A 12,010-nucleotide genomic window follows, 5' to 3' on the forward strand; every position below is an offset into this window, starting at 1 on the left:
ACATCTCCCTACATCCATGTATTCTGTAGGGCCACGATTAGTTCGACATGGACACTGGCCCTTATCTAACTGACCTGATCCAAATGAAGCTTTGTGGGTTTATCTATAAGTAATACGTCCCGCAGCCGAAGCTGTAAACTGAAATCTTGATGTAACTGTTGATTTATCAGCCAGAACCATTGTGTGAGCGGCCCGAAGATTGCTGAATTCTCAACACAATCACGTGGCCACCCAAAAGCAGATGTGACGTCACCGGAAACGAAAGTTATGGTGACCTGTTAAATTAATTTAAAAAAGACAAATGCACCGAATGAAGTCGAAATTCAAGTTCGTAGCTCATAACCTACCCGCTGCTCCTGGCGCGGCTGGCATGTAACCGGGATTGGCGATGCCATAATTCTTGTACTGCTCACCACTGAAATGAGAAAAATGAAACTAAAATTTAAGCAACAGAGTACTGTGAAATAATAATAATTTAAAAAAAAAATACACAAACAATACTTGCCTCATTATAGGCTGAGACTCCATCTTTCGGTCCTTCGTCCCGCGGCTGAAACAGGAAAAAATAAACAGCGTCCTAACAAGAGCTGTGACCTACTCCCGATGAGGAAATGTCGGACAACTCATCGTCATGTGACAACAAAATGATTTACCTTTAATCACACAACACCGTTTCCCACAGCTACCGCCCCTTAAATCTGGCACAAAAATAGTAACTTTTATTAAGGAAATCTATGAAGTGAAAAGGTGCACATACCAGTCTTTACATACCAGTCTTCACATCTGATCAGGAAGTGTAATGAACCATAATGAACCATATATGTCGAAAGAGGCCGACAGGGAGATACATCTTAAAAATCCTTCTCTCAATGATTAACAAATAGTTTGTTCTTGCAGATAAGATATCAAGCCAAATACATTGTTACAATTCGACAACAGGAAATTCCAGCGCAGCTAAATTCAGTGTAGTATCTCAGATGTTTTTTTTGTTTTTTTTTTGTCCAGTGGTTTAGCGTGTGGGACACCACGTGGAAATTAAAAGTTATAAAATCCAAGCAATCTGCACATCTTCACACAATGACTGAACCAGGGGCTTCTCAGCTACAAGACATCAAACTCATAAAAGCAGAAAGAGCTGGAGCTCACCCAGCGATCAGTTTTCAGCTTTAAACTTCATGAATACAAAAAAGGTATGTCAGTTGCAACCAGGTCAAATTTTACATGACCCATTAGCATGTCCGGACGATTGAAAAGGCACTCTGTGATCCATTGTGTAATATTGCTGAACTCTAAGGGGCTTATGATGATGATGATGAAGTTGGTATCTGATCTGATTTTTATGATTCTGCCTAAATTAAAAGCTTTTGTTTTGTTATTCTTCAGGGAGTCTGGAAAAACATTTGACCAGTTGTAGTTCAAAATCTTACATGTTTAGACTGCTCAGACATTCTGGATTGTATACTGAACAGATATTTTTAAAACACAGTTTAAAATAATTCTGTTAGTCAAAACAGAGACAAAAACAATTTTTCAATAACAAATACTATAAATAAGATCTTGAGATCTGTGGAAAAGATATTTAGTGTTGTCAAAAATATTACTGAAATCCATAGTTTCACTAAATTAAATATATATTTTTTTCCATGGGCGAGGAGAGTGGGTTTTTACATTAAGTTGTGTGGTGCACCACTGAAACATCAATTCCAAAGCTAACATTTTGTTAACATTTAATAAAAATATTAAAATTAGCAACATTGAAAGTCATGCATCTATTAATATAACCTTCTTAATACCTCACATACTGAAATGTTCACACCAATTATGTACCTTACAGCCACTGTTGAACAAAGCAAATAACACTGACACAGACAGTTGTGTGCATGTTAATTTACAATTCATATTTCACTTAATATTGAGATTTCTTCTTATTTTAATGCTCTGATTAGTGTTCTCCAGACAGGACATTATGTTCCCCTGAGAAAAGGGCAATGGATCCCACTGAACATACAGAACTCTAACTGGCACAAACATTATGGTGACACAAATAAAGGGAAGTAGAGAAAGAACAAATGAATCTTTTCTTGTGATGCAGGGAAGCTTTAATGGACTGTTAATGTCAAAATGAGAATGAATGAAACAGAAGTAAAAGCAAAAGGCAGAAGTCAAAAAATAAAAGTAAGAGTCTATTTAAAAACAACTAATCAAATTTTAAATCAACACCTTGGAGTCTTTCAGATCCAACACTGGCTTACAGTTGTTCATCCTGCAGACTTCCACAGGAGCCCACCACAGAGGAGGAACTAAAAATGGAACTGAAATGTCCACTGGATGACACACACATTTACCTGCACAACCCAGACTGAGATTATTGTGTTAATTATGATAATCAGTGAGGAACTTCTGATTTGACAATGTGAACTGCTGTGACAATTGTCACTGTTGTCAATCTGAAAGTCTTGGCTGAATGTCTAACCGTCAATGGCTCACAGATATCACTTTGTATTGGTGCGCTGCTTTGGATCAGATGTTTGACGGATTAGGGATCAAAGCACGTCAGAGGACTGTCTCTCCTATAAAGAGTAATTTGATGTAAAGCAAGTTGAGGTACTGACTGGCTCAGTCAAACAGAAGCCAATCCGTGATAATGTACCCGAACAATCTTACGATTTTAGCTGATTAGCCAAAGATATTATTATCTGAGGTGAAACATACAATATAGCTGTTTGACCGGACTGTTGATTGTCATGTCTGAAAAAAAAAACAGGCACTGCTAAATATCTTTCAGCTAATTGCAGCGCTACCTTTAGTTTAGTTTCCTACATATGGTTTGACAAATTATTTAAAAATGAAACGTCTATTTTACTTGTGCCGAAAAGAGTTTACTGTCCTTCACAGAAAAATACATTACCCATAAGGCACTGCCAGATTTGCGGAAGTCCTTTTCTTTCTTTCCGCCGTCGCCGAAGTCCTTTTTGGATTTAGATCGGCGGGTGAGTTGAGAGAATCTAACTTAATCCTCATGAATTTCGCCATCATCGTATTAACCAGATGTTGATAATTTGTTATTGACCTCCATCATTTACAGGATGGATCATATTAGCAGTAGTATCATCGGTTTTGTGTTGAATTTGCCCATACGGAGTGAAGTGTTGCTGTTGAAGTGGCTGTCCGGCTAGCACCCAGCCACGGCCAACTTGTAGCATGGCTTATAGACAACATAAAAAATATTGCCACATTTAAACACTGTCGATTAAGTATTATTCTGTTGGCCTCATATATACAAAATGTTAAATAAAAGCAGTACGGCCTGCTACACAGCCGAGCAGTCCTTCGTTGTAGCTAGCATGCTAACGTAGATCAACACGTTTAATTTGACTCTCACGCCGCTGGGAACGCACACTTAATGTGATTGTGAACGATTGTAGGTTCGTAGTTTGAAAGCATTTTGCGTTTACTATAATTTTATTCTTGGTGCTTCTGCAGTGTCCTGTTTGCACACCGGTCAGTTAACGCTAATAGATGATCATATAAATATACTCCAACACCTGTCCTGAGCTGACGTTTTCTTCTAACCTTGCTTTGAATTGTTTGTCCACAGTCATCATGGCAGCCCTCAGGCCCCTAACAAAACCCAAGATTGTCAAGAAGAGAACCAAGAAGTTCATTCGCCATCAATCTGATAGATATGTCAAGATTAGTGTAAGTGTGGAAGGCAGGTCTTACACAATTTACAATGACCTCTCTTACTAAAGGCAAATTAGTGAGATATATTCTTTGATTTTACTTCTGTTAACAGCAAAACTGGCGCAAGCCCAGAGGTATTGACAACAGGGTTCGCAGGAGGTTCAAGGGTCAGATGCTGATGCCCAACATTGGTTATGGTAGCAACAAGAAAACCAAGTTCATGCTGCCAACCGGGTTCAAGAAGTTCCTGGTGCACAATGTCAAGGAGCTGGAGGTTCTGATGATGAATAACAAGTAAGTTGATCCAGTTTACAAGCTTAGCTGAGAAGTGGCAAGGGTTGTTCTGGAATTTGTTTCTTAATATATTAAGATAAACTTAAAGTTTTTACTGTTTGTTTTACACAAAAGGTTTGCAAGGTTTGGTTAAATTAACTAATAATTAGGGAATTTGTTACACAAACTTTATTAGGGGATGATGCTTTAAAGAATTTCTTGTAAGTTGAGGTGGTATGAGATGGTCGTGATGATTTTTGGTAGAAGGCTATATTGCAGAGAAGACCGACCGTCACAGCAAAACTCAGATTATCATGTCTGAAATTTAGTTTCTATCATTGTAGTGTTTTTTATTATTCTTTCTTATGGTCTCAGATTTTTTTCAACAGGTTTAAATCAGTTCTGTACTAATAATGTGTTTGTGCTATAACATTTTTTGAAATGTTTGTCTTAATTGAAACAAGACCTTATATAACTAGCAAAAAAAAAAAAAAGCAAATCTAAGTTTATTTCAAACATAATACAAGTTATTAGCTTAAGTCTTACTTTTTAAAGAGTTCTCACATTAGAGTTGTCTGTTAGGTTTGTAATGACCACAAACTTTGAGCAGTTTCCTTATGAGGAATAGGGAGAGTAAAAAATATATTTTCATTTGGATATGAAAAGATAGTCAAGGACAAGTCACATGTCTGAACTCGTCCAGATGTTTGCTTGAGAAGGTTCGTCCAGATGTGAAAGTTCCTAATTTAGTTCCCATACCTGCATAGACAATGTTTGATCATATGCATTGGATTCATATAGCATGAGTTCCTAATCCTACATGAATGCAATGTTTATTAATTATTTGTAATGAAAGCATTGTCCAGCTCAAGATGGAATCCCTCATTTGGTGACAACATTGTCTTTATTTCACTTAAGTAATAAGCAATTTGAGAAATAATTAAAAATTTATATTAAGGCTAGAATTAAAAACCAAATAGTTGACCTTTCTACTGATGATTGCTGCATCTAGATATCCAAACTGATTTAAAGCAAATGATTTAATAATTGTCATATAAGGTAAGTTTACAAATTCTGTTATTATAATTTCCTTATTTATTTATTGTTGTAGTTCCCTAAGCCAGATACTAAAGCATTCATAACCACTGTTTATTTGGAAATTCTGCAAATATTGCATTTGTCTCAATTTATGGCAACTCTTATTGTGGAGCAACATCAGAACACGGTGTTGAAATGTTGTCCTGATATTAGCCATTTGGCTTTACACCAGTTTGCTCTTTGCTGAAAGTTTCTCATTAGTATTTCAGCAGTAGATTGTCCTTGTCTTGCACTGTAATCCTCAGTGGTGTGTTTTCTGCTCCTGTAGGACTCACTGTGCTGAGATTGCCCACAACGTCTCTTCCAAGAACAGGAAGCTGATTGTGGAGAGAGCAGCTCAGCTGGCGATCAAGATCACCAACCCCAATGCCAGGCTCAGGAGCGAGGAGAACGAATAAACTGGTTGTTCATAATAAACTCTTTAAAATAAAAAATGGCTTCTGGACCTGTTGCCTTATTTCTTCTACTGCAGGTCTGTTTTGTGGGTTTGCAAGGCAAACAAAGTTTTAAACTAAATTCAGTTTGAAAAGTTATTTTCTCTTAACTCGGATAATTCTTGAATTCTTGTGTGAATGTAAAAGCTCAGCTGTTAAAAATAACGGCTGCATTGCACATAGTAAGAGAGGTAGTCTTTTGTGTGTGCGGCACAAACTAAAGATAAAAGTCGTTTTCTTTGGGCATAGACTAAATGGGTGAGTCAGGTTTAAACAAAAAGGGACTTTATTTTTTAGACTTATGGTTTCCCAAAATTAAAGTCTCTTAATCATTTATTCTCTTTATTAAAAGGCATTGTCACAAAAAATACAAGAAATAAAGACTTGAACTATTTTGATGTTTTAACTTTCTGAAATATGTGACAAAAATATTTAACTTTTACTTTTTTTTCTTTTAGATTTTCCTGTAGTGTGTAGTGACAACAAGCTTAAGATTTTACCATTTTTGGCAATCATAAATTGGTGCTCTTATTGCCTTTTAAAATTATATAGTAGGACATATTTTTCTTTAAATCATTTTTTGAACCCAGCAGTGTGAAATAAGAAATGACACCTGACACAACCTTTAATATCGGTCTTTATTTTTAGGGTAACTGTCACAATAGCGCCAACACTATGTCAAATAAAACTGTGAGAAATGACAGCTACTGAGCTAAACAAGAAGCAACCTTGGAAGGGAAACTATTAAACATGGGTGATGTTATTTTAAGAATAACAGTAAAAAAAAAAAGAAGGTAAAATTTATTTGTTACAATATAAAAACCAAGGTATTTTTGCTTTTAAAAGCATCAATAGTCGGCCTCAGAAAATGTTATTTTTCACATCTCAGAGACACTGGTGTTTTTAGCTCTTATTTGAGTGATTTGTCAGAAGACGTGAGGGATTTGGATTGCTTGTGAAATAAAAACAGATCTGAGAAATTTGTGGGACTCAGACGAGTAAGTTCAAAAGCCATTAAAATCTAAAGATTCATTTTCAAACCTAAAGCTAGAAGCAGAGGCTTCGTTGTCTGTGTCAGCATTAGTTCACCAGAGTGTCGGACAAGCTGTAGTGATGGTACATTTGGAGGGTGAGCAAATCATAAAACCATTCACCATGTATGCCTGTTTGCTACTTTGATCTATTGATTCTTTTACTCACATTTGACTGCAGGAAAATAAAACTTTAGACAAATGTAACTCAGGTAAATGCAAAAGGCTTTTTTTTTTTTTTTGTCAAATTTCTTTTATTAGGAGAAGAAAAATGTTACCCAAAACAACCAATGCAACCTAAAAACAAAGTATTTTTTCTCTGTGGCATCTCAAAGTCCTCAATTGATGGAGAGGAATAAATAGTGTAACTCTTGGAAAGTCCTTTGGTAGAAAACTTATCGCCAAATGGCAGCCAAGGTCCACTGAACATCTCCAAGATTGGGGGTTGTGTGTATCCTTGGATGACATTCGTTGCAGAAATTCACCATCAGATGACATTGTCCTGCATTTGCTCGCTCAGACTGCGCATTGTTTTACAAGGTAGAACGCCGAGTCCCTGCAGAGAAGGTTTCCATTGCATTCTGGCAGGCAAGCTGTGCCCCACAGCCGTGAACTCTCTGCCATCTGCTCCTGCAAAGCTGACATTGCCAAAGATGTAAAAACACAACATTTAGTCCGCCGGTCGGCTTATAGCTGCTTAGGTTAGGAAGAAACAGACTCAGAAAGGTTGGGAGGGGGCAAAGGGGGGGAGTGGGGGAAACAGAGCGTTGCCCTGTTTGAGAACCTGCACCTGTTTGAGAAAGACTCACCTGACGGGACTGGATGTTCTCCAGAAAAGGAAAGGAGAGCACGTGAGCAGCAGGGCAGGCACAGGCTGCAAAGCGAGGAGTAGGACAAAATCCTGTTTTTGTTGTCAGAAAATGAACATGTCAGCAAGGGCAATGTTTGGAAAAGGGCACCTCGCCCCCAAACAGCTTTCATTCGCCTTTCCTCAGACAGATTCCCTGAGGAAAGGCAGCCGGTGTGCTGGAGGAAGGAGGAAGATGTTCTCTTTTTCACTCAGATGTCGACTGGGCATCATCAGAGGGAGAACCAAAGGTAAAACAGATGGGGAAGCTTTACCTGTAGAAAATTGCTGTTAAATCGTCACGATGATTTAACTAGTTTGTGTGTATTTTTATAGATTGGTGACGTTTCTTTGCATGATTGTAACCTGGGATTTACCACTTTAAATGTTATTAGGTTGTTTTTGAGTTTCAGGTGATTTTATTTGTTTTTACCCTGCGGCTTCCATCTGCAGCTGGAGCTGGCCGCCATTAGATGGCAGTGTGGTTGGTTTGATCAGGGGAAACCAGAGATTGCATCAATCGTAACTAGAGCATCAATTCAAAGTAAAAATGTTAACTGATTAGGGATAAATTATGCTGCAGTATTTTTTCACCTCAGGTTTTGCTCCTACTATATAGATTGAGTTTAATCAACTTCCTCTTTGTGAATCAATGCTATTTGTTCCTAGAGGATTTTTCTTTTCTTTTGTCCAACACTGTTTCATCTCACATTTCTTATTATCCTGCAGGAAATTAATTAGTTTCGCTCGAAAAGCCTACACTCACACCCACTGTAAATGGGGTATTAAGGACAACTGCCTCTAAGGAAATTGTCTAGCTAATGTGTACTGTGTCCACTGGAACGTCTGCGAATTATGCTGCTGGTTCTTTGTGATCACTTACAAAAACTGTTAAAGAAAAAAAAAAAAAGTGGGACGAAATATTTCCTCAGCGCACAGTCTGAATTTGTTGGTGTTGCATCTTGTGCTGTCATCTAAAATCTCGGTAGGGACAGCACTTTGTCTGCACTGAACCAAAACAAATGAGGCAGCGGAGGTTCAGAGGGGTCGCCCGTGGGGGTCAGGAAGCGGCAGGCGCTGGGACATGTGTGCATGACAAATGACCCCATCTGTGTTTGGGTTCGGAACCGTCACTGGGTCGAGACTCACGAAGAGGTCATCTAAACCTTCACTCAATGTGGATGCTTTTGATTTTTACAAAGTTGCTCAGGTTTAAGTGTTGCATCTCTTCTCTTTTGGATATGAATTATTTATTTGCCCATGACTGCAATGTGAATCTATCACCAGTGTGGCGGCTGCTCTGTACTTAAAATCAGTCTCTACTACTGCAAGGCATGCAGGCAGCTGTTCGGCACAGGAATTTTGCATATGCATGTGTGTGTGCGTGTGAGTGAAAGAGTGAGAGAGACACACACCAGGACTGTGAAGATGCACGCTCTATAATGTGGGTACAGGATCTATGTGAGAAAAACGTGACACGGAGTCTGACAGTGAGTGTGCAGGTGGTGTTAATTGTGCCGACAGTTCGGTGTTGTGGTGTGCGCGCCGCTGTGTCGTGTCTAATCTCAAGTGTGTGAACTGTGCATGTGTGAGAGGGTGGGATTCAGGACTTGGTGGGATAAAGTGTGAGTTTGTGCGTGTCTGTGTGCACAGGGGGAGAGGGGGGCAGTGACTATCGTGTGTGGCTGCCTCACTGAGCCCCTCTGGCAGAGAGAAAGAGAGGATGAGCAACTCCTGAGCAAGAGGGAGAGAGAGAGAAGGGTTATGTGTGTGAGCTCATGTGAGTGTGTGAGCAGGGCATGAGAAAATCTCTGCCAAACCCACGAACCATTTGTAAGAATAGCTGGAAAAACGGGGCCACAGCGAGATGCCAAGAATAGGGCACAAGGCATTCCTCTCCCTGCTAAGGCTTTTCACAAACATCTCAGCTGATCTCAGAGGTTCCACTGGTGAGGACCGCAACGGATTCATCCTGCAAGTTTAAAAAGAAGAAGACTGGGAGACTGTTTGGAGGGACCGCATTAACCTTTCTCTTAACAAGCAGCATGGTTGAAGAAAATGTTGGAAGTGCAGAAGGGGAGATGTGTTCCGCGTCTCATGTGAGCGCCTGAGACCAGGACTCTCAGGTGAAACCTCAACTCTTCACACACTAAGCTGAAGATCAACTTCCAGAGGAGCTGCAGCCATGCTGTGTGGTCTGAGGAGGGACACCAAGAACAGCATTGGTAAGAGGACCCCACTTTGATCTTTAGAGTCTGTAGGAGGTCACTGATCTGTGTTTCGTGAATGAGCGTTCCTCTGCGTCCGTCCGCCCCGCTGCAACGCCTGGTCAGTGACTGATAGACAGGAACAGATTTAGATGTGAGAGGACTGGGCCACCAGCTCGGCATAGCATCTTACTATATGTAATTAGAGCAGAAATAGCAACATAAACCAGATATGGGGCCGCCCACTTTTAAAAATAAAGTTTTACATCTGAAATAAGGATTATGGTTTCAGTGTCATGTCTGGGTTCATATTTAACCCTCGTTCCTGTTAAATATGAGACGGACGTCACGCAGTGCCCTTATTCAACCCAGAAGTTAATTAGCTCTATTTATTTATAAAGGAGGGATTATGCTTCTGCTCAGCCTCTAATTATATAAGCATAACTTGATTCAGCTACAAACTGGCAGACAGATCAGTGCGTTATGCATTGTTGTTGGGGTTGTGTGTAATCGACCCTGGCTCTCGGGGTGAATGGTGGTTATTTTAAGCTGGAGGAGGATTGGTGGCCAACAGCTTGATGGTATAGTAACGTTCGGTCACGTGCAACTCCATCGGCTCAGTGCAACCCAGAGCTAATGCTGCCTTTTGACAGAGAGGACAGCTGCTGGACTGTCAGGGCCCCTGGGAGCCTGCATGGTTACTCTTCTGCTTTTGCCTTGCCTAAAGTGTTTGGGATGTGTCATTCACTTTGCGCGCGGGTGTGTGTTCAAATCAACTGGGCTCGCTGTTCGAGCAAAGGATGTGGGGAAACAAGTGAAATACCACCATCACGGATGTGTGTGTTCTCTACATCACCATGAAATGTGAATGCAGTGGAGATATTTTTGTGGTTGAGGGCTGAGTCATGCAGCTGCTGCAGCGGCTAACCTTTTTTTTTTTTTTTTTTAGTTCTTTTTTTGCTAAACTGCAACTGGGCGCCCTTCTTGTAAATCCTTTTTTTTTTTTTTCTCAGTACTTCTAGTCTCATGTAGCTGCCCGAAGGTTTCAGATCACTGAAGGTATGATGAAGGATCCATACCTCTGGGCTGTCTGAAGGTTTCAGCTTCAGCTGGACAGATGAAGACAGTCACTGTAGGCAGAGATACAGGAGTGGACCTGATGTCCTGTGGCTCCTCTTTTCTAGGATTCAGGTTTGGCTGATGGACACAGAGAAGGGCTAGAAACACCCATAGTTTAGTTGATGTGGCATTTATTTTTTTAAACTGATAAACTCAAATTTAATGTGCATTCTTTAAAAAAAAATTAGTCGTTTCTGACCTCTTGGTTAGGTGACTGGGCTTCGACCTTGAACGTTACACACGAAATAGTGCCCTCCAGGGGTATTCACACCCTGGATCACATTACAACTACGACAAAATGTATTTCTTTTTTTTTTTTTTTTTTTACAGAATTTTGCATAAAAGACTAAAACAAAGCAAAGCGATTGCTTTGAAGTCAAAGGTAAAGTAGAAAAAGTAGGAAAGATAGAAATCAGAAAGGTTTTAAGTTCAGATTGGATGGAAAGTGTCCATGACCATCAGATTTCAAATCTTTCCACAGTTTCTTAATTGGATTTTAGTTGGGACTCCAGCACACGCTTTGAGCTAAATCATCCTTTGTATCTGTGTCAGTGTGTTTAAAGTGGTCATCTTGCTGGAAGCTGAACCTTTGCCCTGGTGTCAGTCTGCTGCAGCCAAACAGGTTTTCTTCTATTTAGCTCAACTCATCTTTACATAAACCCAGAGCTTCATTCGTGTCTCACCGGGATTAAAACATCCCCACAGGGTGAGACTGCCGCCGTCACTGTTTTTATTGTATTTATTTATTTTTTGTTGTTTTTGAATTTTGTTATTTAGTGGAGATGGTGTGTTGAGGCTTTATGTGCACTGTTAGTTTTCCACCACATGAAGCATATTACACATTTGCCAACTGATCAATTTTGACCTCTTCTGAGAAGAAGAGAACTATTTTCCACATTTGCGGCGTGCTGTCTGCATGGTTCAAACTTTAAAAATGACCTGTTATGACTTTCTTGCCATCCAGTTATAAAGAAGACTAATAACTTAGTTCCCTGCAGTTCCTCCAAAATTACAGCCAGCCTCATAGCTTCTTCTCTAGAGTAACATGCAGTCTGCAATTGTGCCATACTCTTTCTATCTTCAGATAAAGTGTTCAAAGATTGGGTTCTTCTATTAGAACCTAACCCTGCTTTAGCCTTTTCTACAACTTTATTCCTGTCTTTTATGTTCCTTGGCTTTTCTAGGATAAGTTCATAGAAAAGCTATAATTAAACTGAGATTAAATCACAGTTTAAATATTACGAATTAGACGACTTTTGATGTTAGTTGCTTCCTCTTGATTTTCTTCAGGGTATCAATGGGAAGAAGAAGCAAATG

At 39.5% G+C, this 12,010-nt stretch overlaps 3 protein-coding genes across 10 annotated transcripts in view; 2 read left to right on the plus strand and 1 right to left on the minus strand.

Moving 5' to 3' along the window:
* ssuh2rs1 (ssu-2 homolog, related sequence 1) overlaps window positions 1–754 on the minus strand; it is a 9,903-nt gene extending 9,149 nt beyond the window's left edge. The window contains exons 1-3 of the mRNA XM_016676564.1: window positions 654–754; window positions 506–550; window positions 348–415 (exon numbers count right to left, since the gene is read on the minus strand). Of these exons, the coding sequence (XP_016532050.1) occupies window positions 348–415; window positions 506–528 (91 nt within the window). The 5' untranslated portion in view covers window positions 529–550; window positions 654–754. The remainder of the gene's footprint in view (window positions 1–347; window positions 416–505; window positions 551–653) is intronic.
* Window positions 755–2,885: 2,131 nt separating this feature from the next.
* rpl32 (ribosomal protein L32) lies at window positions 2,886–5,500 on the plus strand. The gene is made up of 4 exons (XM_007562238.2): window positions 2,886–2,990; window positions 3,599–3,699; window positions 3,797–3,978; window positions 5,324–5,500. Exons 2-4 carry the CDS (start codon window positions 3,604–3,606, stop codon window positions 5,451–5,453), a joined length of 408 nt encoding a protein of 135 aa, XP_007562300.1. The 5' UTR covers window positions 2,886–2,990; window positions 3,599–3,603; the 3' UTR covers window positions 5,454–5,500.
* Window positions 5,501–7,160: 1,660 nt separating this feature from the next.
* Window positions 7,161–12,010, plus strand: part of LOC103145022 (glutamate receptor-interacting protein 2-like) — a 34,405-nt gene continuing 29,555 nt past the window's right edge. For 2 of the 8 annotated variants that reach the window (XM_016676504.1, XM_016676505.1), the window contains exon 1: window positions 9,008–9,592. In XM_016676504.1, coding sequence (XP_016531990.1) covers window positions 9,553–9,592 — 40 coding nt within the window. In that variant the 5' untranslated portion in view covers window positions 9,008–9,552. Of the gene's footprint in view, window positions 7,619–9,007; window positions 9,593–12,010 lie in introns of those variants that run through there. The other 6 variants (XM_016676506.1, XM_016676502.1, XM_016676503.1 and 3 more) reach the window with 6 other exon arrangements.

The sequence above is a fragment of the Poecilia formosa genome, unplaced genomic scaffold (assembly GCF_000485575.1).
Source record: "Poecilia formosa unplaced genomic scaffold, Poecilia_formosa-5.1.2 Scaffold135, whole genome shotgun sequence".
Classification (NCBI taxonomy): Eukaryota; Metazoa; Chordata; class Actinopteri; order Cyprinodontiformes; family Poeciliidae; genus Poecilia; species Poecilia formosa.

Coding starts and splice junctions, on each gene's coding strand:
- rpl32 (XM_007562238.2), top strand. CDS start 3,604: ATGGCAGCCCTCAGGCCCCTAACAAAACCCAAGATTGTCAAGAAGAGA. Junction 3,700..3,796: donor ATAGATATGTCAAGATTAGT/GTAAGTGTGGAA, acceptor TTCTGTTAACAG/CAAAACTGGCGCAAGCCCAG. Junction 3,979..5,323: donor GTTCTGATGATGAATAACAA/GTAAGTTGATCC, acceptor CTGCTCCTGTAG/GACTCACTGTGCTGAGATTG.